The sequence below is a fragment of the Chaetodon auriga genome, chromosome 9 (genome assembly GCF_051107435.1).
Source record: "Chaetodon auriga isolate fChaAug3 chromosome 9, fChaAug3.hap1, whole genome shotgun sequence".
Lineage (NCBI taxonomy): Eukaryota > Metazoa > Chordata > Actinopteri > Chaetodontiformes > Chaetodontidae > Chaetodon > Chaetodon auriga.
Genome location: NC_135082.1, coordinates 26,351,208 through 26,379,026, shown reverse-complemented (window position 1 = coordinate 26,379,026; position 27,819 = coordinate 26,351,208). Strand labels below are relative to the sequence as shown.

The window sequence follows — 27,819 nt, the reverse complement described above, 5'->3', positions numbered from 1 at the left end:
TTACTCTATTGATCCCTGAGGGGAAATACAATCAATCAGTTTAAATGAGTCCCACCGATACAGAGTGCAAACACACAGATCAATAATTAAATTACAGTCATTTAATGTGTGTTATTCTGATATGTTCTCATAGTGACAGAGTCTTTTTACATTGTGGTATTGCAGCTTAATTAAAATATCCAAATAGAACTTTATTTGTATTTAAGCCTCACACATGTTCACAAAGAATCAATAAGACAGTAATGAGATAGAAACGTAAAATATCAGCGATTAAAAAGTACCGAATCTAAGCAGTGTAGTACAAAATATGAGCAATATACTGTAGAAAGTACAATTAATAAAATACAACTGCAAGGGTGTACTAGTACTCATCAGCAAAAGTACAACATAACGTGCGGTGTGACAGATATGAAGTGATGGTGCGTTTGGGTGTTGAATAAGAGCCCATTTCAGAAGCAGAAGCTTTAAGTAATAAAATAATTTTTGTGCCTTTTCAATTTTCAGATCAAACCCATTAGTGAGTTTCTTTGTATTCAGCTGATTAATGGCTTGACTTTGGGTTTCTTTGATTAACAGTTTCCTGTTTCTGACATACACTTTAAAATCAGATGGACCAAGTAAACAAATTCATTTTCACGGGGTACGTTGATTTTACATTTTTGCCTAAAGTCGGCGTTTACGTCCTTGAACAGATCTTAAAATAACACCTTCAGCCGTCAGCTCATTCCTGATTACAGTGTTCCTGTGTCGTGGCGTGCTCAGCTAATTAGCGATCACTTGACGTTTACGGTGTAAAGAATTCCCCACGTGTTGCATCTGAAGACTTCAAAGAGGTTTGGAACAACATCCATATAATTTTCCAGATGATTCATAAAAAATGTTATGGTGTTTTCAATGAAGGCGTTTTTTTGTTTTTCCACGGCTCAGAAGATTAACGGAGAATCGGTGAGGAAAACGGCTTCCAGGGTTCCTTTGGCAGGACTTCTTCGGAATAAATCAGGATCTCGCAGAAGAGACCTGAGAAGTGCACCTGCATGAAGCACAGATAAAAAATATATATTTTGTCCTTCTCCTTTACTGTTATCTTCGTGTGCACTCATGCAGCAGGAGGTAACCTCAACGCTCCCACTGACCATGTTACACTTAAACATGTCGGGCCATTCATAAAAGCGACTCCGGCTTCGCACATGAAGGAGCCTGGCCTTGCAGAGATATGGATTGGTCTCAGCATTACTCATCTCATCGCCCCGAGCCGTAGTTTCCCGCTGAGATGAGATGATAGCGGATGAAGAAGCGGGATGGGACCTCACTGTGATTAATGGTGACGTGCGGAGCCTCCCTCTCCCTCAGGAGCCGTGTTCCCCTTTTACCACGGAGGCTCGGCGGAGGAGAGTGTGGGATTCACAGTGGGCCGTTGTGAAGTCTGGAGGCGTAGCAGGGCAGAGCTGTCCGACAGATTATCTCTACAAACCGCGCATTCACTAAACTCCACCTTTCACTTAAACTGATGTGCGTGCCAGTGTGCATATGTGTGACTGAAGTGAGTCACTCGTGCATGACTTAATCTGTTTCAGGGCATGAAATAACACATTTTATTCATCCGATTCTGTCAGCCAAGAACGGGATAATGGCAGTTTGTGAATACATTACAGTACTCAGATTACCTTCGGTGGCAGCTGGCACCTCGATGTATTACAGTTTCACTCAGCTTGTGGCTCATGTTAGCATGTGAAAATGCTAACTGTCGACAGTACAGCTCAGGCAGATGACGTTCAGCTTCAACTGACTGACCGAGTTTGATAATGTTGAGCTGAGCCTGACCAGATGAGTATGAAATGTCCCAAATTGGCCACCATAGGTCAAAGTCTTTCCTCTGACACCGTCCTCAGACCAACATTTGAGTCGTCAGTGGCACTAATAGTAACAGTTTGATCCCACGGAGACGGCTGCGTCGCAGCCGTTCTAGCCGATGCTTTTCTTGATACAGTGAAATGTCTGCAGCTTACTTTTATTGTGAGGATTTCCTCTTATTATTTCTGAAATAATCACATCTCCAACTGCAACAACAGGCTGCTGACAGAAGAAGTTTGACTGTCCTCTCTGACTTCTTTTATCAGATTGAGCAGAGGCGCCACAGCGAGGGCAGCAACTCCACATCCTGTGTCTTCATGGTCAACAAGCCATACGCCCTCACCTGCTCTGTGGTGGCCTTCTACATCCCTCTGGTCCTCATGGTGCTGGCCTACCAGAGGATCTACGTCACGGCCCGCGCACACGCCCTGCAGATCAGCATGCTGCAGCGGGCGGGAGGAGCCGGCGCCAGCGCGCCTGGCACTTCTGGCGCCGGCGTCGGTGCCGGTACCACGTCAGACTCTGCTGACCATCAACGTAACCACCGTATGCGGACAGAAACAAAGGCAGCAAAGACTCTGTGCATCATCATGGGGTGTTTCTGCCTCTGCTGGGCGCCGTTCTTCGTCACCAATGTGGTGGACCCCTTTATAGACTACACAGTGCCGGACAAGCTGTGGGCGGCCTGCCTGTGGCTGGGCTACATCAACTCCATGCTGAACCCCATCCTCTACGCCTTCCTCAACAAGTCCTTCCGCCGTGCCTTCCTCATCATCCTCTGCTGTGGGAGGAAGAGGTACCGCAGGCCGTCCATCCTGGGGTCCGGCGCTCCCTGCACAGCCACGCAGATCAACGGCTCCACACACGTGCTCAAGTAAGTGAAAGCTTTCGAGTGTTTGGGTCTGGATCCATGTTATCGGGCGTGAAACTGTGCTCTAAAGATGAGATAAATAAGAGATAACGCACGATGAGATGTTCACTGTCAGGACAACGGAGAGGCCAGAACCACGTGATGCTCTGGGATCATGGCGGTTCGCCAGAGAAAAACATTTATTTCTACTTTCATGCGTTTTGCAATGAAAATTTTACGTTTTTTACAAGCCATGACTCTGGTAACACCTGAGGGTTTGACTAATACCCGGAGCAATCATCATCCATGACGTTCTTATGCAACGGAAACTTTCACTCCTCCAGTACATAATTTATTTCTAATGTCGAGTTGTCTGCAGCCTCCATCTTTTCCATCTTCTATTTGATTTATCCTGTTTTCTGCTGTTTCTCCCTTTTCTTTTCAGTTTCTCTTTCTTTCTCCTTTTATATTCTTCACATATAGTCAGTTCATTCCTGATAATGGACACCCTGCAACCACTCAGCAGTATTCACCCAGACCATGGTATATTATTTTCTTGTGACATTATAACTTTTTCCTCACACTATCACTCCTTTGCTCTGTAAATAGGAGCTTTTTCAACCCCAACAGCAGCTGCAACCGTCTTAACACATTTCAGCTATTAATTCTCCACAGTTTGCAGTTTTTGTTGTTTTATCTACTTAAACTGTGACCTCCTCATAATTTCTGCACATGGACGTCGCGGCAGCAATCTCACAGAAAACAGAGGGAGCGGTTATCGCTCATCTGCCCTGCGTACAGTAATTAACATTTCCTGAACGGCGTTCGCTGGGGTCAAATGGCAAGTAGCAACAGCTCATTGTGATAAAACCTGATTTATTTTCAGATGCGTTCGAGGTGACTTTATCTCTGTAAATACCCTCCCAGCCGCTTCGCTTTCCAGTACTTGACTCATTACTCTCCCGACCTATTACAGTTTCTAAACATAGAGCACGTGCGCCACCGTGATAAGAGTATGATGTTTAACATGTACAGTTCATCGCAGGAAGCTTTTTCTTATCTTCATTTTCTTCCACAGTCTGTGTCCTCGTGTGAATAGGACGATCTTATCTGTATTCAGTAACAATGAATGCAGCTTTTTCTGGAAAGCCTAAATAGTCCTCCGTGTATCTGAATGTAATATGAATAATATATAAGACCATGGGGAAAAATGAAAATAGATATTCCAGAGATTACAGAGCTTCTGTCCTCGTCCACGAGCCTTTGTCTCCCTTTGCACCACACTGGCCAGTTAATTAGAGATTGAACAGACATGCTCGGCTTAACCAGTAACATGTCTGTGTTCCTCTCATTAAAACGACCAAACACACTGACGCAGTCGACGGAGAACTGTCCTGCACTGATGCAGCTGGCTGCTGTGTGGCCTCCCCTGAACAGTGTCACACATGCAGACTTTTAAAATCACATTAAGAGTCTCCGGATACTCAGAGCAGCACCTCGTCTCCTGTAGCGAGTGTGTCTCTGTGACAGTGTACTACAGCTCCTCTGTGACAAAGACCATCATCAGACAGGCATCCACGGCCGGCGGCTGATGAAGTGTCGAGACATTCATCTTAATCTTAAGAAAGATAATTTCATCATTGTTCAGGCGTTAAACCTGTGAGTGATTATGTGCAGATGGATTTAAAGTGTGGAACCACTCAGATTTTATGAAGAGGAATATTGTGTGATGAGTGTGATCATGAAGGTGTTTCACCTCGTAAGGCTCCGTGTTTGTGACATCACGACAGTCAATAAGGTTTCATTTGAACATTTTATGTTCATATTTACACAAAAAAGTTGTACAGGCTTCCTTTGTTCGTTTTGGCTGGAAGCCAAAGTCTTCTTTAGACAATGACAGCGAGGCTTCACACACCTTTCTCCACAGACCAAGACATTACTGCGACAGGATGTTATGAAGAAAGTGATTAATGATTTGAATCATCTTTCCTTCTTCATAATGGCTAATATAGGCCAGAAATGACAGATTTAGTTACTGTAAAAGTGACACTTCTACCGCATGATGGAGCAGTTCATATCTTTCTGAGCAGAGGAAACAAAATGATCTAACAGAGACCTTCTTAGATGAAAAGACGTACGTAAAATGCCTGAAAGGTTTCTTAATGTAGTGTGAAGTACATGAAACGTCTTCCTCTGGCACACTGACGCTGCAGATCCTCTGAGACTTGTATTTGAGCTCCAGTAACCATTTGTTGAGTGATTTAACTCTGTGGAAGACCATGTGGAGCGATGTCTGTTAGCTGTTGTCATATCGAAGCAGAAAATCTACCATTTTTATTCAATATGGTGCTGATCTGCTGAGACACTATGGAGCTGGAGCTCATTGTAAGCAGTCATTGAGTGTGTTTATACCAACTGAGAAGCCCAGATCAGATCAAGTCCAATCTGCTGACAGTACGCACAACATTTTCATTCCCTCTCCGACATTTCTGGACCACCTCCAGACGGCTGTTACTGAGGACTGAGAGCTATTAATGTGAGCCTGCCCGTATGGAAGTCATCTATAGGCTCATTATGTTACTCAGAGGTGAGTACTACTGAAATAAAATGACAATTATTCACACAGCAACAGTAATACCAGGGGACCACCAGTGATTTGTAATATTTTCAGAGGTTTCGTGTCTTCTTAATCCTTCATTCCACTGCAAATTACCAACTATATTTAACCAAAACAGATGTTCCTCCTTTGTCAGTAATTTGGCAGCATTTTTATTTGTGATTTTGCAGGGATTCCCTGTTTTTTCCATGCTTTTTAAAATCCTCTTCCAGGTTGAAAATAGATTAGAGGATTAATAAAAATGAACCCTTGTGTTTTGCTGAAATTGCTGCTATGTCCTCATTGCTGTATGTGTAAATATACATAACTACTAGGGTTCATGATTACTTTAAAAAAGTGGCACAGGTAGTATTTTGGGTGCAATTTCAGGAGGCTCATCTACGGTCAGTGCTCAGAAAGATAAAGTACGAGGATAATAATAAGCCAGCTGCAGTCTGGAGAAACAAACGTCATCATGGCAGCGTTTGCTGAGGAAACCTTTATGTGTCAGCAGATTAACAATAAATATCTGGGGTGTGGCTAATATTATGTGTCATGTGATAACTAAGAGTGTGTCACATGAAATCCATGTTAGTGAATCAAATCAGGTCTGCAAGTAAAACCGCTCCTGTCTTCAACCAAGAATAACTGATGACAAATTGCTCTAATAACAGCAAACATCAAAGCGGATCCAAAGTTAGAAACAAGCTGAACGCAGGTGCAGGTGTGTCGTGTTTTCCTGTTGACTTTCTATAATTTGTACTATTTTAACTGCTGTGTTAATCAATCTGTGAGCTTTTATTGGTATCATAAATAGTCTGGAGAGAAATAAAAGGAATGCCGCCTGCAGCTCTGCAGAGTCAACGAAGCTCTCTGCAGGAAAATATGTTAGACATTCACGACGATCGATATCCCCCGCCGACAGATATGAGTTTTCAACAAGTGTAATCCCACGCTTTACATAATAAAAGTCATTAGGAGTTGGGTTTCCTACCTGGTGACATTTCTCAACGTTATTACCTCTGAGAGATCTCTACTAGCAATATTTCACAATAATTGTGTGCTTTATAAAAGACAGGAGTTATGCACTGCATATTTTCCTGCACGGTCTCTCATTATGTCTCCTGGTGTGCTATTGATAGGAGCCGCACAGAGCACTGAGACACCTCTGGATTCAGAGAATTGACATCAATTAGTCTGCTTTGATCTCCCGGGAAAGCTGGGAACTGGACATGTGGGGTGTTCACGTCATATATGTCATGTACATCATGTTACATCACTGGGGTTGGAGGTTCAGGGTTCAGTCCCTTTTGGTGCCTGTTGGACATAAAATATTCAAGGCTTTTGACGAATGAAGATGATGCTAAAGCACACAAACTAATAAGATTACAAGTATGTGAAGGCAGCGATCTGCTCACACACTCAAATGACCATCAAAGTGACGCATTTCTCCATCTAAATGAGATATATGATCTTTGTCTCTGCTTCCTGTTTGCCCTCGTGTCTCAGTGATGGTAAAAGAATCTCTAATGAGTGTCAATAGTCTAACGATCACCTGGGCTCAGGTAGGTCACTGCTCATTGGTGTATAAAGCTACAAGCAACACTGATAAAGGTTATAGATGACATGCAAAAAAAGAAACACAAGACAATATGAAACATTTAAATGGGATTTAAAGGGTAAAATAAAAGAGCAGTTACAGAATAATGTTTAACATGTTCGCATTCAGATTGGTCTGTTAGCGTCAGCATCATGTTTGCTAATTAGCGCTAAGCACAGGGTAAATCTTAGTATGAGCTTTGACTAATGCCAGTGTGATTTTCAGGTATTTAGTCACAAACCAGAGTATCAGACAAAGTGAAGGTTTGAGCTGATAATCGTATTACATGAAATATTAAAGGTTTCCCAGAGCGACAGTCCAATAGTGAACCTGATGCTGGTGCTAAAGCTAATGGATCGTTGGAGTAGATACTGGATCACACAGCACTTCTCCATTATGCCTCCCTTTAACAACCAAAACTCTCAGGCTATCCTGCCTTTATCAGGCTGACATATGAGGTTGTTTCTGGATCATTAATGAGTAATGTGACTTTTCAAAAGTCTATATAAGATACACAACAACATTACATAACATATTGTCAATGGGTAAAATGGGTTGAATCTCCATTTTCCAGTTTCAAAATCTGTTTGTGCCTGACAAATAGCTGAGCTCAGAATAAAACCACTAATTGGTGAAGGCTTATTAGTTAATTTCACACGTCCCCTTCATGAGATGGCACACCTCACCATACATCTACACACTGATGAAGCTCTAAAAATATGACCAGAGTCCAGTCACCATAGCTGGGGGATGTCTCCTCTGACTCATGCACTGAGCCACGCTGCCCAGTCCTGTTATGTGTGACTTCTTGGTGACTCGCACGCACTGACTCTTCAGAAGACCTGAAGATTGTACCCAGCAGCCCCGCTGCTCTACCATTTCCTCCTTTCATCTGATAGACTTTGACAATTGACACAGGAATTACTGAGATAATCAGATTTTGCTAATCACCTGTCAGTTTGTTGTATTTTTCTCTCTGCTAATGGCTGTGCAGCGTCCGTGCTTCAGAGATCACATGTCGATCAAACTGTGTGGGCGGGACGATTCCTTTGTTTTACGGATTTTTTCTCAGAACTAAAATCAGTCGCTTGGTGCTTGGAACAACGTTATAGCTTTTATGAGCTGCATAAAAGGTTGAATCAATCTGTCAACTTTACGAGGAGGCTTGAACCTCTGCTTTACAGGATCCTGATGAACAGAAAGATAATATGTGAACAGCGTCGTAGAATCTGTGCTGCAGCTTTTTGGAAGGTGTGATGAAGATGCCCGAAGTGTACAGAGTGATGAGACTATGCTAATTGTGATGCTAATTAAGATCAGACAGAGAGCCGCAATCTGAGCTCAACACGTCTGAAATGCGTGGAGGAACTGAAGCGGTCGATGCAGACGGACCAGTCGGATTAATGTGCCTCTGGAGTGAAGGATGTATTAATCCTGACACAGATGATGACTGAATTAATCCTTGGCACTTACAGCAACAGGCACATTGCCCCCTGAGGTCGTAATCAGTCTTTAAACCGTCTGACCTTTATTTATCCAGGAGGTGCCCTTCCAGGATACAGGAGTCACACTCATGTGTATGCAGGAGCACAGGAACAGAAGGGGTTGGACCCGAAAGCAGGACACAAAGCAGGCAGGTTGAAGAAACGAAAGCATGATTTAATAATGTAGAACAGGCAGAACAGGCAGGCAACAAAAACTGAGGGAGCAGACTGACACAAGAACAAAGGTGAAAAATACAGAAAACCTAAACGTAGAACAAACCAGAGTATTACCAGGAGCAGCGGCGGGAAACGAACACATGACCCGATGACTGAAAGAGGGAAAACACGTGGACTAAATACACAAGAGGTTAATTAACTTATGAAACACAGATCACGCAGAAAACAGGTGGGAAAACACACAAAGACAGGAAGTAAGACAAGACATGACACGTGAGGAGAGTAACCTTCAAAATAAAACAGGAAACAGATGAACCCCAAAGCCATAACAGGCTCTTTTACAGACATATCGCTATGTATTGTACTCAGATGTGGTAAAAGGAACATTTCTTTTTTTGTTTAGTTCTATGTTTTTTAATCCTGGATCTCATTTTAAACCTAAATATCCACTAATACAGGGTCATTTCATATGAGCTTAATGTCTTGCACAATGGGTAATATTCCCTAATGCATTTTAAGTACTTTACATTATTTGCACATGCAAGCATTCGTCTGCTAAGAGCACAGAGATTTCATATAATTTTCAAAGAAATGCATGTAAATGACTTTATATCTGGTGCACACAAGCCTTCAAAAAGAGCTCGGCACAAGCCAACAGCCTCAATCATCAACAATTGAGGTCACAAATTGCTTCGGCTTTTAAGAATGAATTCACCCAGCCTGGAGCTTTGAAAGTGGCCTTAATAACTGGATCACACTATTATCTGATATGAGATTTTAGGATGGAAACTGCCACTCTTCCTTTGTCCAGCTCACTGGCTTCGCTGTATGCATCAGTCACGATAGCAGAATGGACGAAAAATGTTCAAAAAGTCTCTGCATCAATAATTTTTTGGGGTGATTTGTCCAGAAACTTCTCCATAATTTTGGGAGGAATTAAAGTCATTTGAGCCAACTGTCTGTGTGCATGAGCTGGGCTGGTAATAAACAAGAGCACAGAATGAAAGATTGCATATGTCATCACAAGTTCTCCCTCAGATTGGCACATCCCAGCTGCCGTACTTTCACCACTTTGTGCAAACGTTTTCAAGTTAGCATTCTGTTCTTGGCAGCTGTGAGTTATCTGTAACTAAAACGTCCGTCAGAACAGGCTTCAGTGGAAATATTCCAGCTTAACTTTGTGATACAAAAATCCCTCTTTGTGTTTCCTCGTCGCACTGGAACAGTCATACAAACATACATGAAGAGAAAAAGGGAGTTTTGCGCCAAAGACAATGTTACGTGTCTAACTCAGCTGAAGCCTCCGATAAGCCTCAGATAAACTTTGAAGTGTCCTTGTGCACAGAGTGAGGACTGTGGATTCGTCCCCCATCACTCATATCGACACTGCTTCAATTCATTCATCTCTTAAAGACCAGTATGAACAGTAAGAATCATTACTGTTTCGATGACCGAGGGGGCACCTGACTAAAAATATTGTGAACTCGTCAAAGTATGGAAGTGATGACATGATTAAATGGGGGCTTTAAACAGAGCGGCAGAGGTGAAGGTGCTGCGTTCGCGATCCTGGAAGCAGAAAAAGAGCGCCACAATTTCACCCCACTATTCAGTCTTTAACAGGCTGCCCTGCATCCCACTGCGGAGCTTTATGGTCACGACCCTGTTTTATATAATCTTTATCCCACAGTCCATTACTGCAAGGCCATTCAGCCTGACTGGGGCAGTGGAGGGGTTCAGCACCGGTGGAAAAATCACAGCCCAGGTAATGGCTTTTAAAATGCCTGTGGTGCATCAGCTCCGCCTGAGACTGCTTCTTTGACTGGTAAAGTACAAGAAAAGCTCAGGAGCGAGACCCGAAGTGGGATTCATGCATGTCTGAGTCACACAGTGTGTTGAGTTCAGGTTCTCGCTGTGCTCGGTCATCATCCAAAGGTAGAGACGGCTGAAAGTTCTCCTCATTCATCTTCTACGAGCCCAACAGCACGCTGTCACAGGTATGATCTCTTACTGCGAGGGTCAGGCTCGTCTCCAGCGTGACGCATCAGTGCGTGGGCAGGCACACAAAAATAGAACGATGCACATTTTAGTCAATTTAACTAACACAATGGCTGTACAAGGACGTGCTGTACATTGCCCTGGCTCGCGTCTCATTCTGGGAAACAGGCCAGATATAGAACGTTCACGCCGCTCGCTCAGCTTACACTGATTGGAGTTTGTTCCCATTTGACCCCGGCGGCCTCTGTTTCAGAGCCGATCAGCGGCTGTAGACGCGTTGAATAAAAGGTCATGACTCAGTTCTATTATTGACACTTTCTCCCAGAAGTGGTGATGAGGCCTATTGTTGTTCTTCGTACAGCTGTGAATGTGATTGAAACAGCTGGAGAGTCCAGGCGCAAAATGAGATACCTGGAATCTGAAGCAAGAAGTCACACAGATATTCTGAAAAGATTTCATGGAGCAAGATAAAAAGTAATGCTGGGGCTTTTCAGATGAGCACAGGTGACAGGCTCGTCTTTGCTGGAAAAGTGTTTTTGATGCCATCATGCAGCAGAATGCACGGCTGCCGTCTGGTCTTGGAGGTTTGGTGTGTTCAGTTTTTGAGAGCGATCAGTGAAGTTTGTCTTTGTCTCCTGGTTTCAAAGCTGGTCAGGATTGTAATCCTCTGGGCACAGCCTGGCAAAGTCTTTACTGTTCAGCAAGATGCTGCGTAGCGACCCAAACATCTACTTCACTCTTTTCAAAAACATCACATCAACATTATGTAACACATAGTTCATTATCGCAGCTTCTCTCGCTCTTGACTTCTGAAGCACGTTATATAAGTGAGGATCAGGGATGGACACACAGTCACATCCACAAGCCCTGACCTGTCTGTCAACAAGCATGTTGGACAATTGATGGGATCCATCCTCAAACATGAACCTTCAGCAGTGCTTGTACCAGTAAATAACCTTAATAAGTGTATCTGAAATACATGCACATACACATGAAACCACAGCTTGGATGCACACATGAGGACACATACAGAAGAAAAAAAAATGTGCACAACAACTCAACAAGTTCTGGCACTTTAACACTGGAAAAACACAACAACAAAAATTTGAAAAATGAGAAATGGGGAAGGAGAAGAATATAAGAGAAGACAGAAGGAAGGACAGAAGGATAGGAAGGGAAGAGTGAGATGAGAGTAAAGAGGAGACATGAAGGAAGGAAAAGGAAGTGTGAGAGGAAATCAGAAAGGAAAGAGAGAGAGGGAAGGAGAAGGAGAGAAAGAAGTGAAGTCAAAGAAGGTAAGAGGAGGAGAGAGGAGAGGAAAGTAAATAGGAAACAAGAGAGAAAAAAGCAAAGCAAAGGAGGAAAGAAGAAAATAGATGGATGGTAGGAAAGGAGGTGAGGAGAGATGAGAGTGAATTAGGTGAGATAAAGTGGAGAGATGAGAGGAGGACAATGAAGAGAAACAGATTGGAGAGGAAGGAGTGAATGAAAACAGAGGAGAAAGGAAATGAGATGTAGAGGAGAAAACACTGGAAGAGAGAGACAGCAGCGTTAACGTCGGAGCTTCCCAGCTTCATATTTATACTGGATCTGTCCGTCTCCAGCCCCGTAAATGACAGTCTACATGATTTATGTCAGCCTGTTTTAAAGCCTCGACTTAATGGGCTATTTCCATCATTTCTGACACGCTGCTGCACCGTGTGAAGGCTGACACCACCTGCAGCGAGCAGAGAAAACACAGAGGGCTGCAGTCCGCCGCTGTGGACTCACGTCGATGGTATGCAAACCGAAGTTTATGTTTCAGCCGATCTGCAGTAAAACACAGAGGTGGCTGAACACACACGGCGGTAAAGTGATTTCAACTGTGCTGAACAGTGAGGGAAAATAATCGCCTTTAAAACGGTGTTTAGACACTGAAATTTGAATTCTCCTCATTGTTTGTGTAAGGAAATATAAATCAGAATCAGTCCACGCCGCAGCGTACCGTTTGTAAGTCAAGATGTCTCTTTACGGCGTTTGGAGGAACCGTCGTGCTGTTAAGTTTTATTTCACTCAGAAAAGTGGAATCCAGTTAGCGACGTTAGCGCAGATTCCCGCTCGGGGGTTATTTTTCAGCCCAGTCTCGCACCGAAGCAGGTAATAGACCCGCCGATCCACTGGAGGATAGCGTGTCACATTTTGCCAAGACGGGAAAAGTACACATGTATGAAGGCGCAGTACCAGCAGGGGGCGATAATTACCGGGGTAAAGGTTAGCATAAAGGGTACCAGAAGTCAGTTTTGATGTTTTAAAGAAGTTATTTTAAGCCAAATCATAACTGTGGCTCAGGAGGTGGAGCGGTTGTGTTCATATTTTCTGATGTTACTACAATGCAGATCCAAGTCCCGTTAATGCACATTAAATACCTGCACACACGTAGTTCATCAGCTAAGTCTCCTAATAAGACCTAATAAGTAGAAGCCACACTAATCAATGTTTGTTTTTTTTTTTTAGTTGCTTCAGTTTTAAGCCCTCAGACGGTCTGAGGTGTTGTGGAGATGTAAAAATGTTATCACACTCAGCAGGTCGGGTTTATGCTGGCGGAACAAACAGCAGCCTCTCTTCATTATTCACTGGGTTCTCTCCAGCTGGGAATATTACCTTTGGCTGAAAATATACAGCTGCTGCTCAGCCTCCCGCTGCTGTTTGCTCTGTATGCAGGAGGCTGGAGGAGAGTCGAAACAAAGGGTCAGACACGTCCAAACACACACAGACATAGATACGCACAAACACACACACAGAGCGTATGGACACACACATCAGATTGTGTAACACTGATTACTCTCAACGTGCGATTCTCTTTGTAATATATTCACACACACAAACAGCAGCTTCATGCATCACTTCCCAGGTTAATAAGAGGAGCACTGAGGCTAAACTAACTAAAGCAACACACACAAGCTCACACACACACACACACACACACACACACACATTCATTGTTCTTTTCTTTTATACAGACTTCAAAGAAGTTGAAACAAATAAAACAGAATGAGATCCTTTGTTAATCCTTTTTGGCATAAACTCAACTGAAAACAGCACAAAGACAACATATTTAATGTTAACTCATCAGCTTCATTGATTTCTGTAAATATCTGCTTATCGTGAATCTGATGCAGCAACACGTTTCACAGACTGGGAAAGATGTGGAACGCTCCAAAAGCACCTGTTTGGAACATTCCACAGGTAAACAGGTTGACTGGTAACAGGTGGTAGTGTCTTGGTTGGGTATGAAAGGAGCATCCTGGAAAGGCTCAGCCGCTCACGAGCGAGGAGGGAGGGAGGTTCACCACTTTGTGAACACATGACTGGATAAAGGAGATTAACACATGAGCTCAGGAACGCTTCAGGAAAGTCTGGGTCTGGACTCGGGGTCGCTCGTTGGAATGATGCTGCACACACAGGTGGAGACTCTGCCTGATGCGGAACAAAAGGTCGATCGCTGTGCTTTTCAATGTCTATACATGCCAGTTGAAGCTCTGACCAAAGGGCTGCCATCTTGGGATTTTCACACACGACCGTTCCAGATTCATCCAGAGAACACTGTGAAAAGCAAACAGCTGCCAGTGATTGGTGATCAGTTTTTCTCAAAAGGAAATTTCCACATGCATTTATGCAGCCAGCTGTGAGCAGCCTTGATCTTATGGCACTGATGTTATTCTATACGACGGGAACGCACAGCAGCTGCTTGCAGTTGGAGGCTTGAGGTTAATCTAAATTGCAAAAAGCATCTGTTGCCTGAACCTCTTCGGGTAATCATGCAAACCTATAAATTACGTTTACATACAGCTGATTTGCATTCATAATTACGATGTGCTGGCAAACATAATCGCTGCCTGGATTATGTTCAGAGTCAATGTTTGTTCGGCTGAACGGAGCGCTTCATCTCTGCCCCGCGCTGGAGGCGTCGGGTGGATGGTGCGCTTAAGAGCAGAACTGTGACACCAGAATCCAGAGTTCACATCCAGACTGTGGTCAGGTTTAGGCAGCGATGGTTAACTGCTGATTACTGCCGACTTTTTCTGTATTAAAACAGACCAGAAACTTTCCAAAAAATAAGTGCTGACAGCAGCAATATTGTCCTCTTTATGTTAATGTGGTCCATAATTCAGTCAGCATTACCTTCTCAATGTATTTGCTGCTGCTAATTAGTTGTATATAAAAGTAATTTCTGAGACATGACTCAGCAATGCACTTATGGCTGAATCTGCTTTTGCTTGTTTGCTGTTAATTTGTTTTTGTCTGAAACGTCTAACGTGTTGATGCAAATATTTTCATCTGTAACAGGAAGTGATTATTTATTGAAAATACTTTCAGCCTCTTTTTGCACTCTGTTTGTTTATGTGTGAAGAAAATGATATTTGCTTTAAACACAGCGGCTCATTTACTGTGAAAACTGTTTTTCACAGCGTCCCGCGTAACGTAGATGACATATCAAAGTTCCTATTAAACACCAGCTGCTTTTACAAGGTGTGTGACGAGCTCTCCACTCAGGTGTGGCAGTGGATGGTAAAGAGACGCAGAGTGTGTCTCTTTTATGTCCTTCATCACCTCTTTCTGTGTGCTGGTGCTGTGAGTCCACCAGCTGGATGGATGCTGGGCAGATCTATGGGGTTTATGAGATCACATGGGAGGACTGAGGAGGTTTTCCATGGAAGGCAGCAGGTTTTGGATTAACATGGAGCAGGTTTTAAATGTACGGCCACCAGTTCTGACAAACTACCTCCCGAGACACTTGTTTCTCATCAGTCAGACGTTTAGGTTTTCTTTCCCTTCCTTTTGCTCTTTTATGTGGCTCTCTGTCTTTTTCCATTGTGCTATCTTCCCCACATTCTCTCCGTCTCTTTAATCCCCTCTCCGCTCTGTTCTCTCTCTTTCCCATCCTTCTATTTTCCTTGAATGAACGTATTCAGCTTCATCTCTTCATCGCGTTTCCACCAGCGTTCGCCATGTGTGTGGCATCTCTCCGCTGACCTGAAGCGATACCACACACACCGTCCCCGCTCGTTAGTGTGTGGAGTGTGTTTGTCGGCTTGTGTCTTTTGCTTGCGAGCGGGAGATAAAAAGGCAGGGAGATAACAGGTGTGTGTGTGTGTGTGTGTGTGTGTGTGTGTGTGTGTGTGTGTGTGTGTGTGTGTGTGTGTGTCTGCGAGGAGGAGAAAGAATGTGAGTATTTATTTGTGTTTTCATTCCAGCGTCTATATTTGTGTCTGCATCACTGAGTGTGTGTGCATATCTGTGTGTGTGTGTGTGTGTGTGTGTGTCTGGACTGCATTGTCTTGTGGATATAAACAAAATCAAACAGAGAAAATCCTAACAGGAAGCCTTATTCTCAGGCCGTCGGGTTAAACGCTGCTGCGATGCTGTCGGCCGCGTTCGACCGCAAGCTCACAACAAACGGCAGCAGCTGAGAGCGCACACATGCTCAGTGTCTGCCTTCAAACATGTTACCGCACACCAGAAGGACACACCAGAACTTTGGGTTTTATAGTACATCGAGGTGAATCACAGGCGTGTTGGTTAAAGGACGTAAACACGGATCCAAACTGGAGACTTCAGCCCAAAAGGATCTAATTCCAAGACTTAAACTAAGTTCTGCTGACTGTGCATTTCCCAGCCCCAGCTTTAATTTGTCCTTTGTCTACAATTCTCCAAAATGGTCTCGGTTTCATTATTTACCTTAAATTTCCATATTTCCTTGAAAAGCCTTTCCACTGTTGTCTGGGTAGAAGCTAAGTGTGCGAAGAGGAACATTCCCAGCTAGTGTTTGACTTTTCAACCAGTCGGAAAAAGTCACGAAGCTGTTAAATACTGGATAACTTCGGTTCTGCTGCTCTCACAGCAGCCTGCTCGGCTGCCGCTGGGCCGAGCAGGTGACCTGACAGGGCTGTCCGCTCATTATTGGTCTGAATGCTTTCCACAGCAGCAGGTGTCACTGGGTGCAAAGCGAGCAAGCTTTTACTCACACTGTGTGCTGTGAAATGGATTTTTGGAGCAATTTGATCTGTTTTATGGCAATTTGTGGCCAATCAAAACAGCTTCATGCTGTTTTGGGGTCCTGCCACGTCTGCTCTAAATTTGCTCCATCTCCAGTATATAAAGACAGAAAAACAAATATATCATACATATATAATATTTAGCAGCTGAGACTTCTTAGCTTCTCACCCGCCGTGGGTCAGAACACAGTCGACGTGTTTAAATCAAAGAGCTTCTCCTCTGTGACGTCTCACAGTCTGATTAAGCTCTGCAGCGTCCAGCATGGCTCACATTTAGACTCGGTGTTAACACGACAGCTCCAGGTGTGTTGACAGCATTGATATCACCTTGTGTGTAGCACTTAGCACTTTAGCATTCATAGTTCTACAGGATTAGCCATTTCTGTTTACCGATCGCTCATGTGCTGCTAGCGTGGCTGAAATAGTTATTTGTTTCACTTTCCCAACTATTTTTTGTTCATTTTGTTCTCTTCGAGGTTACCCTCTTCTCTTCTCAGTCTTTAGAAAACTTTAATAGCATTAGTATTTCCTCAAAATGTAGGTGCAATCACGGTGACCTTTAACATTATTGTTTTATGACAGACTTGAACACCTGAGATCCTTTAATTTACAGATGTTTCAGCGTGTAGCTTTTAGCAACCGTAAACTGGCTAATCTGACAGCATCTAAGTTACCTTTGACTTAGGAGACAGTGTCAGCTTGTTAGCAGAAAATCCCTCCAGAGACAAAGCAAATATTTTTTGTTACATGCCTCAGAAGTTTGGGGCTGATGCAGGAAAGCTGCGACGGCTTCCTTGTGTTTTTTTTTTTTTTTTTTTTTAGCGGCTGAAATCTCGGCCTGTTTCCTCCCTGTGACAGCTTCCCTCAGCTCGTTGGTCGCTCTGTCTGTAATTTGTCAGCCTGTCTCTTCCTCTGTCCACTAAAAGGTCTCTGGGCTCGTTAGGTCCACATGGCTGCTCCGCGTCTCCATCAGCCGCAGACGCATTTGAGTAGAGCTCATTAAATGTTGGATTTGTCCAGAATTTCACAGCTACCACCAAACCACTGACTGAGTGTATTGATGTGGACATGATGTGAGTGTGTGTGTGTGTGTGTGTGTGTGTGTGTGTGTGTGTGTGTGTGTGTGTGTGTGTGTATGTATGTGTGAGTTACATGCAGTCACACTGTGGGAACTCGCCTTCCGTATGGAGACAAAGTGCAACCCCCCCCAAAGTCTGACAAGAAGGAGGTTGTTTTTTGTCTTTGGTGTCGTGTCCCTGTCAGAAAACCAGATTAGCATCAGATTTCCGAACACATTCATGCTCCTCACGGGATAAAAAACTGCGATGTTTACGCTTCATTTTTAGCTTCTAACCTCCTCTAAACATCCATTCGTGCTCGTTTTGATTCAGCTGGAAAACTGAAGCTCGTAATTATTTTCTTCTCTGTTCAACCACATAAAAATACTTCAGTTAAAATGCAGAAACAGCTGATTGTTGCTATAAATGGCTTCCAGACTCTCTTGAATGAGCAATCAGAGCTTAAGCACAAAAATCAGCTCATGGGGACACAAGGATCTACTTTGGCGGGCAGCAGGACACTGTCATGCTGAGTACGCTCCGAGGCTTCAGGCGTATGAGAGGCGAGACTTTGAGTCCTCATGTGTGACCATTACATTAAAGATAATCGTGTTTGTGTGCGCTGCATTGTTTCATAATGTGCCCTTATGACAAACATGTAATTGAATTTTGGTTCACGTTTATGCCGCAGTTTTTTTTTTATTATCATTACTATAACACAGACATCTTCAGCGAACTGTCTCACACACACACACACACACACACACACACACACACACACACACACACACACACTCTCTCTCTCTCGGGTGTCTTTGTCTTGGCTGCTGTCTGATTGGTCGTCTGGGTGTAAACTAACCTTGTTTTTCCCTCTCTCTCCCTCCCTCCTTCTCCCTTCCTGTTTCTTCCTCACCTCCTTTGACTCCTCCTGTCCTTCTCTCCTTTCTTTCTCCTTCTGTCTCTTCTTTTTATCTTCCAATTTTCTCCCCTTTCTTCTTCTCTTCCTTCTATTTGCATGTATGCTGCCTTTTTCACTACTTCCTCACACTTTCTGTCTCTTTTGTTCCTTCCCTTCCACTTTATTTTCTTTCCTTATTTCATTTCCCCTTTTTGCCCTTTTCACTTATTTTTCTTTTTTCCTTCCTCTTCACCTTATTTCATCCCTTCATGTATTTTATTTCCTTTTTGCATTCATTTCCCTCCCTACTCTCCTTATTACATTTCCTCTTTATTTTCTTTCTTTCTTCCTCTCTGTTGCCTTTGTCATTTATTTCATTTCCTTCCCTTCTCCTCTGCTCTTGTTTCCTTATCTTCCTTAATTCTTTTTCCACCCTTCTCATTTCCTCTTCCATTTTCCTTCTTCCCTCTTCTTCCCATTATTATCTAATCTGTGCATCCTTTTACCATTGCTTTCACCCTTGTTCTTTCATCGATTATTCTTTTTTCATCCTCCTCTTCCTCCTCCCCTCCTCCTCATCCTCCTGTCTCTCCAGCGGCTGCTCCTCTGCCTCCAAGCTGCTGCTCTGGTTCTGCAACACCAGGCCAGTGCCTGTCTAGCTGCTGTGTGTAGGGCGTCTCAAGGCTCTATCAAGTGAGTCTGCTGCCTCAAACACTCACATCCACACACGGGAAAACACATACATACACACACGCACACACACACACACGCTACCCATGGAGGGCTGCCAAAGTCTGCACAAAGTGACTTTACATCACAAAGTCCTGATATGTCACGTCTTGACCTTTCACAGGTGTGCACAGGATGAATGTCAGTAACCAAACACAACTCAAAAATGGAAGAAAGTGGGTTTGACTCAGAAGCCTCTGTGTTACATTAACACTTCATGACGTTTAATCCCACATGATCCCGTCCTTGCCAAGTTCAATATTCATCATTTTAAGCAAAGATTTTAAATTCTATATGTGTCATATTTTGGGAAATCTCCCTACCCGCACCACCAAGAAGGAGAAAACACAGAAATACAAACTCAAACACAAAAAACTCAATCATTTGTGCTAAAATCACATTTAGTTTTACTGTTAGACACCGACAGTGAGGACATTTTGCCCAGTCTTCACATAAAGTTTAAGCCACTGGTTCCTACTGAGCACTTAATTCTTCAGTAGATCACACATTTATAAGTTCTTAAAAAAGGCTCAGTAATTTCCTAAAACAGCTGGATGCTGTCGTTTGAGCAACCAGGAATAAATAGTGTATTTGTCAGGGACTGTTTTCTGCTGCAGATTTGCAGTATAGTTGCACTGTTTTCTTCGCAGTATTTTTGGCAGCAGGACGGTGTGTGTAGGATTGACTCACGGTGGCTGTGTTACCCACATGTGCAGCAGGTCAAAGGTTACGACTTCAGCATGTAGTTAAAGCGGGTCCTCACAAGTGGAGGTGAACAGACGTGTGTGTTTGTGTGCTGAGCATGATAGAGGATCCTGAGCAGTGCTTTTAAATCCATCCTGTGTGTGTGTGTGTGTGTGTGTGTGTGTGTGTGTGTGTGTGTGTGTGTGTGTGTGTGTGTGACCTGGCTACTTTTAAAAAGCCGAAACACTCAAAACATCTAGAAGAAAAATATCATTAAGTGTCTTATTTGTTTACTAGAAAATCCAAAACTTGCGGTGATGAATTTTAGTTAACAGTTTCGGCTTTTCATCGACCTCAACTCTCTAATTCTGAGTCTCTTTCAAAGGTTCTCTCCTTTCATTAATGCTGCTGAATGCGATCAAGGTTTTCCCTGAAATGTTTCTGAATGGGTCTCTTGATCGTTACGTTACGCTGTGACACGGATGAAGACCTGCAGACGGCGTGAGGCTTTTTCTCTACCAGACGGCTCTGACCATAGATTTCTCTCTGCAGAGAAAATAGTCTAATTGACTGATGTGTGTGTGTGTGTGTGTGTGTGTGTGTGTGTGTGTGTGTGTGTGTGTGTGTGCGCGCGTGCGCACGTCCGCAGTGGCACAAACACAAAATGCTGGTGTTCTCATAATCAATAGCTGTACTACCTGTCAGTCTGTGCTGTGAGTTGAGTTACTGGGTTTTGTTAGCAGCGCTGGAGTTCTCAGACATACTGAAAAATAACGTTGCTCTATTTGCAACAAACACTTGGAAACTCCAAATAGCAGCGTACAAATTGAAAGTCTGAACGTGTGCTATTGTTCATGTGCACAGCTTCTTCTCTGCAAGGAGGCACAATGTGAAAAGGTTTGCTGGCCTCTCTCTGTGTATTCAGTCCTTTCTTGCAGAAGCTTCATAATACTGTCATTGCCGCTTGCATGAGGACATGATTGCACGCCTCTTTAGATGTGAAAAGCCACGGTATGCTACCACTGAGCTCGGAAGAAAGAAGAATAAACATGGTGCAACCTCATGAATGACATTGTTGAAAGTGTAAGCAAAGAGACGCAGTTATCCCTGCCTTCAGGTGGCTTTCTGACATGCTATGTGGATTCGTCCACAGTGTTCAGTGCAGTGGCAGAGTGCAGCGCATGAGGCTGCAGCAGTATGTGCACATCACGTGTCGCGGTCAGTGCTCGTACTGCAGAGTGACCTTTTGTTCAGAAAGTACTGGACTCTCTCTTTGTAAAACTATACGCTTTAAGAGCAGCGGAGTGGCTGCAGAGAGCACAGACGTGACAGATAATGAGATGTATGATTCTCACTTGGTAGAGCGATGCTGTTAGTCTGCTAACGGAGTTAGCAACACCAGCTAATTGTTGCAGCCACATCTGTTTACACCACAACATGCAAATACATTTGCTTTGCGAATTTCACTCTCATCACACCTTCAGTGTGGTGGATTTTTTCACGGGAACAGGACAGTACAGTGCTTATATAATCAGTGATCATCTGTTTTCATCTCACTGGCAAACCGGGCCCCGCCCAACCCGGCATGGAAATCTGATTTATTAATCCGCATGTGTACTAACACGACCATTTATCCGGCCTGGAGTGGCTTGTGTATACTCAGCAGCATGGGAGCAACCTGAGGAACGCTGTCTTTCCCATTTTGATGCCAAATCAAATTTATTTTGATGCTAATGTTAAAGACAAATAACAAAATAATAGTGTTAACAAAGTTAACACCACAGTAGACCACCCATGACCTCCTGAGCTACATGCCCCAAATGTTAGCCTTCAAATGACTGATATTAATAATTCATAAATGTTATCTGAAATGTTTGCCTTTAAATGAGAAAACATCAGTTTCGCTGGTCTCACACATAGAGGACAAAGGCAGGCAAGGATAAAAGAAATCAAAGCATTTTACATAATATACCAGAGGAGCGCATGATAAATGCTGAAGAAGAGAAGTGCTGGCATCTCCGTGTGTTGCCTCGGGGGAAAAGCTGCAGAGCGGGATGCAACGCTAAGCTCACATTTGTTTTCTAATCTTCTTTACTAAACAGCAGAGCTACCGTTTTCCAGAAAGTTTTAAAACAATTCACGTGAATTAATGCAGCATGAAACACACTCACTTTTCTATTGATTAGGTTTATTTTCGATCCTGTGGTGTGTGCGTGTGTGTGTGTGTGTGAACCATTTAATGTAATGCCTTTAGGGATCCACATTTACATGTTATTACATTTACACTGGCCATTTAACGATTATTCTTAATCTCAGCCAATTGCAATGAGGATCATTTAAGAAAGAGCCCCCCCTCCCAAAACTACATGTAGCAAGAAAGCCAGCAGTAACCAATCACTGAATCTGCTCTGCTGGTGTAGCGGCGCAGTTATATATTACACATTTGTCGTCTATGAACACGATGCACATTGTTGTTTAGTTTGGGAGAAAGTGGAAGAAATGGGTCGGAGGGATGCAGGGAGGAGAAGGAGGTGGTTCCAGGGTCCATAAGCAGAGCACATCCTTTCATTTCCCCTCCATCGCCCACTCGAGTCACTCTGCTCCACTTGTTGCTGCTGGCAGGCTGCTCAGGTCTAATTACATGACTCCTCAACACTGTCGGTCTCCCTGGGGGGTTATTAGACCACCAGATCCCCGGGCGCACGCACGCACACACTCACATTCACATTTGCTTGATTATGAAACACTTGAAGTTTGATTCCTGGAGGTCAAATCAAATCATCCATTCGGAGCACGTAGGAAACGGAGTCACGGCCATGATTGCTTCAACAAAGTTAGAAAGAGCCGGTTCCCCAACCGACAGCCAAAAGTCCCCGGCGAGGGCTGGTGTGCTGTAACAAAATATAAAAGCTTTCAAACCAGTCAAATGCATCAAGTTTTTCTTTTGGGCTGTAAGTGTACAGTAAACCTGCAGCAGGGGATCGGCTCGATAGAGGGGCTGTCACATTTTGCTCGTGCTGGAGTCACTTCGGTAACAGCCTCTATGTGAACATCTGGTGCAGCATAATACACCGATGTGTCACGAGAGCGCTGCCCTCCGCAAGACATGAACGGCTCTCTGCAAAGACAAAGAGGAGACCAGGAAAGATTTCTCATCAGAAATAATAAGACATGACAACTGAACTGGATCCAAACCTGAGTGTATTAACACATTATATGAGTACATGGTAGATGAACACTGTTAAAATATGATGCAAACACACAAAAACACGCAAAAGTGTTTATTCACACGCAAACACGACTGATGCCAAACGGCTGGTGTGTGTGTGTGTGTGTGTGTGCATGTGTGTGTGCGTGTAGCTGTTGAATGAATGAATGAAGTCACAAACAGAGCATTTTTTCACTCCGCAGACTTCTCGCTGACATGCACAACATGTGTAAATGTTTGCAAACCTGTCGCTGACTTCCCGCTGCTCTGCTGCTGTTTTTCTTTCCACTCTGATTTTCATTTTGTCTCGTCCTGACATGGACTCCAGACCTCCGGACGGAACAGACTAACCTCACAGCGCCATCTGACTGATGCTAAACTGCGGTGTATATGTGCGTTTCTGACAGATGTGTGGGCAAAATTATAAGCAATAAGCCAGAAACCAACAGCCAGCTCAAAGATGTCACCTCCTCTGTTTGTTGCAGATGGCAGCGCCATTTTCAGAGCTATAAGTGTGAAAGTTGTCATAGCTCTTTAAATGGTACTGCTGTATGCACTCAACTAACCAGCCACCTGAAGTTCAGCTCTGAGGACGTCGTCATGAAGAATTCTGCTCATCTCTTTCTTCTTTTTCAACCAGAAGATGTACAGTAACTTTGAGCAGCAGTCAGCAGGGATCCTTCATGAAAGGAGTTCGTTACCTCACTGAGAAGTTGGAGGTGTGCAGCCTGCAGCTCTTCATCTATCAGCTCACTGTGGCTGCTCCTGCTTCTTCCATGACTCCCTGCAACATTTCAAACTCATCTGCCATCAGAAAATGCTGAAAATTGTCTTATTTTGTAGAAACAAACAAGTTCTTTCCAGAGATTTTGAGACAGACACTCACACAGTTCATAATACTGCGACTACATAAATACTGCAGCATGTTTATCAGTGGGCCATAGACTCAGTCACCATTGTGTTACCTTATTCGGTGACTTAAGAGGCGTTTTTTTAAATGAAACGCTGCAGGGATTCTGTGTGTGCTGACAGTTTATGAATGAGGATGAGTGTGGGAGTGATGTTATCGAGCCTTGGTCCCCTCAAACTGTCAGACAGTGTAGGTCATGTGTCAGTCAGGAGCTTCCTTTCAGAGGCTTCTTCCTCTTCTCATGTTGAAAGAAAAGTGCTGAGCGCTTCACATATCTTTGTGCCAGAATTTTGAAATATTCAAAACCCAAAACAGAAATCTGACATTGTCCCTGGCAGGGCTGACCAGGGCAGCCTGCGACGCTGTCACACTGTCATAGGACCTGTCAAGGCCGGGATCACACAGAATTCAGCCTGTTTATGCTGCAGAAGTCAACTTTCTGTGTAGAGTTCAGTGGGCGGATGCTGAGGCTGGGGATAAACCAGACATGGTGGCTTTTATCAACAGCAGTTTGACAATGTAAAGCTTTGTTTATTCAAAGTGTTGTCATCACAGAAGTATCAAAAAGCAAAACTACACTTAGATTATTTTATGGAAAGGCTTCACGGTTTAAATCCAAGTTTAAAAAAACAAACAGCAGAGGTTTTAATCCTGAGAGCTAAACTCTGCTTTTACTAGATGTCTCTCTGTTTTCATTTGGCCATGTAGGTCATCTGCAAGCGGCTTATTACGATCCATATAAGTTTGTTGTTGGTGGCGACCTCTCGTGGCCGTATTGATTATCATAGGAACAAAGGAGGAAGTCAGGTGACAGTATAAAGAAGTCCAGGCGGGGGGGAGGAGGTCGGCGTGGATGGATGGTTCAAACCAAAAGTCATCATTATTACAACACGTACATAACTTATTTTGACTTTTGTATGTAAATTATGTAACTTTTGTAACGCTAAACATGATCTAAACGTCGCCAAGTAGTTTTGCTGCCAAACTGCGACCGTTTCACAGCGTTAACCACGCGATGGCGAAGGTCCCGTCTGTCACTGCTGCCCTCCAGAGTTCCTGTATCTTGTTTTAGGATGAGCAGTTCAGTGGTTTAGGTATGAAGACGTGTTGCTCTCGCGGCCCTGTGTGCGTCCGGCTGCTGCTCGGTGTGCAGTGAACCCTGGAGGAGCTGCTCCGAAGAGGCAGTTTACAGCTAAACAAAATGATTGTGGGGCGTTTTTCATTTTCACTGGCCTCGCATGCTGGTTTTTATAGCTGTGGGAGGCCGTCGGCAAGAGAAATACCGGTGCTTTAACGTGTGCTGATGGTTATGGTAAAGAATCTGTATGGAGAATCAGTACAAGAGAACTGAAGGTTTGGGCTCATTTAGTTATAGAGCGCACACTGAGCTGACTTTAGTACGAGTCAGTGGCACACAGAGAAGAGATGTGGTAATAATACTGTGTGCACTTAGCTTCATGTTAGCAGTTTGTCACATTTTGTCTTCAAGAAACACAAACACTGAACTTCAGCCTCCACTGTACGGTACAGCCGAAGCTGCACACAACTCAGGTTAAAAACTATCATCCACATCATGAAGTCATGCATCTATTTTCCAGTACAGATTTAGGACGAGCTGCACCGTTGACCTCCATTAACCGGCTGTGACTCTGTGAAACAGCCAAGTTGATTAATGGAGCAAAAAGCTTCATGCATTAGCTGCATCTCCAGCAGAGCCTCGACTCTCTCTCTGTCACAACAGCACAGCTGTACGGCGACTTCACCAGTTTCATAGTCTGTTAGTGTCCTGGTGGTGCTTCTCCGGGAGAACTGGTCGCAGCAGTTAGAGAGCTGTCCCCAGTCAGTAACCACATTAAACTGGTCAGGAAGGACTTTCACTTCCTAATCAATCGACCTGCTGTGTGGGCTGCTGCCTCCTGACTTCACCATCTCTGCCTGTAAAACTGTTGCTTTGTGACTCCTTCTCTCTTAGTGACACACTAAAATCTGTCAGCTCTGCCCAAGTGGAAGACAGCAGTTACCATAAACAATGCAGATACATCTGGCTCACATCTGCACACACACACACACACACACACACACACACACACACACACACAATAAATTCATTATAAACAGTCCTTATATAGCTCTCAGCTGCTGCCCGTGTCCGGACAGGCCTGTTCATCAAGTTAACGTCCATCACTTTGATCCAGACTCGCATCTATTTTCCAATCCAGTGTCAACATGTAGGTATATTCACATGTAAACACATTATTTCTGTCCATGCAGAAAGATTAAGAGCATTATTTTTTTTTATAATATTTTGTGTACTTCTAAACTTTTGATGAAAAGTTAGAAAATAGGTTTATTAAATTTGGCACTCTTGGTCTGGAGTATTTGAGATTTGAGAGCCACTGACCTTCCTCTTCTGGGACATCCACCTAAAACTGATGAGCTTCCAAGGCGAATGGAAATCTCAGAGCAAACATTTGATGGTTTGCGAGTTTGAAAATGGAGCCTGTAAATACCAAGTGTAGCGTTTCTGTTTGTCTCATTTTATTGGTCTAAATTGCCATAAATTTCACTTTGTTTATTCCCTCTTTAAACACATTTTATGATTAAATTCCTCCAAATATTTGTGACCCTGATGATGTAGAGCTCTGACTACATGACTTGAGAGTTTCCTCTGCTGAACCTCTGCACACTCAGTCTTCTGGACTTTTCTCGTGACGCAGTAATTGGCACTTTGATGCATCACCGTCAGAGCCGACACCGGCAGCTTAAGCTATTGAGATATTATTTTTGGGACTCAGAAACATAAAGAAGAGTTTCTCGTGACAGCACCTGCTTTCATCAAGCACAGCAACAGTGTGTGAAAGGTCAACTCCAGCGTGTTAAAAATAATTTGAACTTTTCATCACAGCGCCACCCTGTGATTGGAAATAAAGCCGCGGCCTCGCCTCAGGTCACGCATAGGCACCAACACAGGAAGGTTTCTTTATGAAAGCTTCTGGGCTGCGTGGTGTCAGATCTTTTTCTTCTTCTTTCGTTCTCAAGCACAGACGCAGACCCAACACACAAATCTGCACTCACACGCCTGTTTGAGGTTTCATTCATGATTAGCTCTCCTCTGCTGATAGGAGGTCTGTTTATTTTCTTCTGTCTGAGCATAAATATGAAGATATTTCCCCTCGTCTCACAGGGTTCCGCGCTGCAGAAGCGTAACTTTCCCTCCCCTCCAGGTAGAAAGCTCTGCTTGGCAGGAAATTTTCCATCCTCCTCCTCCTCCTCCTCCTCGCTGCCACGGCGTCTCACGCAGAGACCTGAAGTGGGTGGATGTACAGAGAGAAGAGAGAGCTGCAGAGGTGTGGACTATGAGGTTGTTTGTCTCACATCTGCCAGTGAAGATTATGATTCAACAAGTCCTCATACCTCACTGACAAAATAGGTCAGTTCCTTCAAATTGACCCACATGGCTGGTTCAAAAAGAACAGCGACCCATCAGCCCCAACCCCCCCCCCCCCTCAGAGATTTAGTGTAAGTGCATCAACCTGAGCGTGCTTCCCTCTTTGCCTCAGAGCGAGGACAGTCAATATCGACCACGAGTGGAAAGAAAAATCTCTGACTTTATTTAATATCTGTCATTTAGAAAGAAATACGTCATGAACTTGCAGATAGATTTGGTGAAATCTGAAGATCACAAGCCTCCATCTTACTGGATCAATCGAGGAGACTTTAGTGGTGATTTAGCTTTGGGCAGAG

The 27,819-nt window shown here is 43.8% G+C and overlaps 1 protein-coding gene across 2 annotated transcripts in view; it reads left to right on the top strand.

Moving 5' to 3' along the window:
• The window catches only part of htr4 (5-hydroxytryptamine receptor 4), a 141,390-nt gene that overhangs the window by 95,171 nt on the left and 18,400 nt on the right, over positions 1-27,819 (top strand). For both annotated transcript variants that reach the window (XM_076739879.1, XM_076739877.1), the window contains exon 6: positions 2,118-2,725. In XM_076739879.1, coding sequence (XP_076595994.1) covers positions 2,118-2,725 — 608 coding nt within the window. The remainder of the gene's footprint in view (positions 1-2,117; positions 2,726-27,819) is intronic.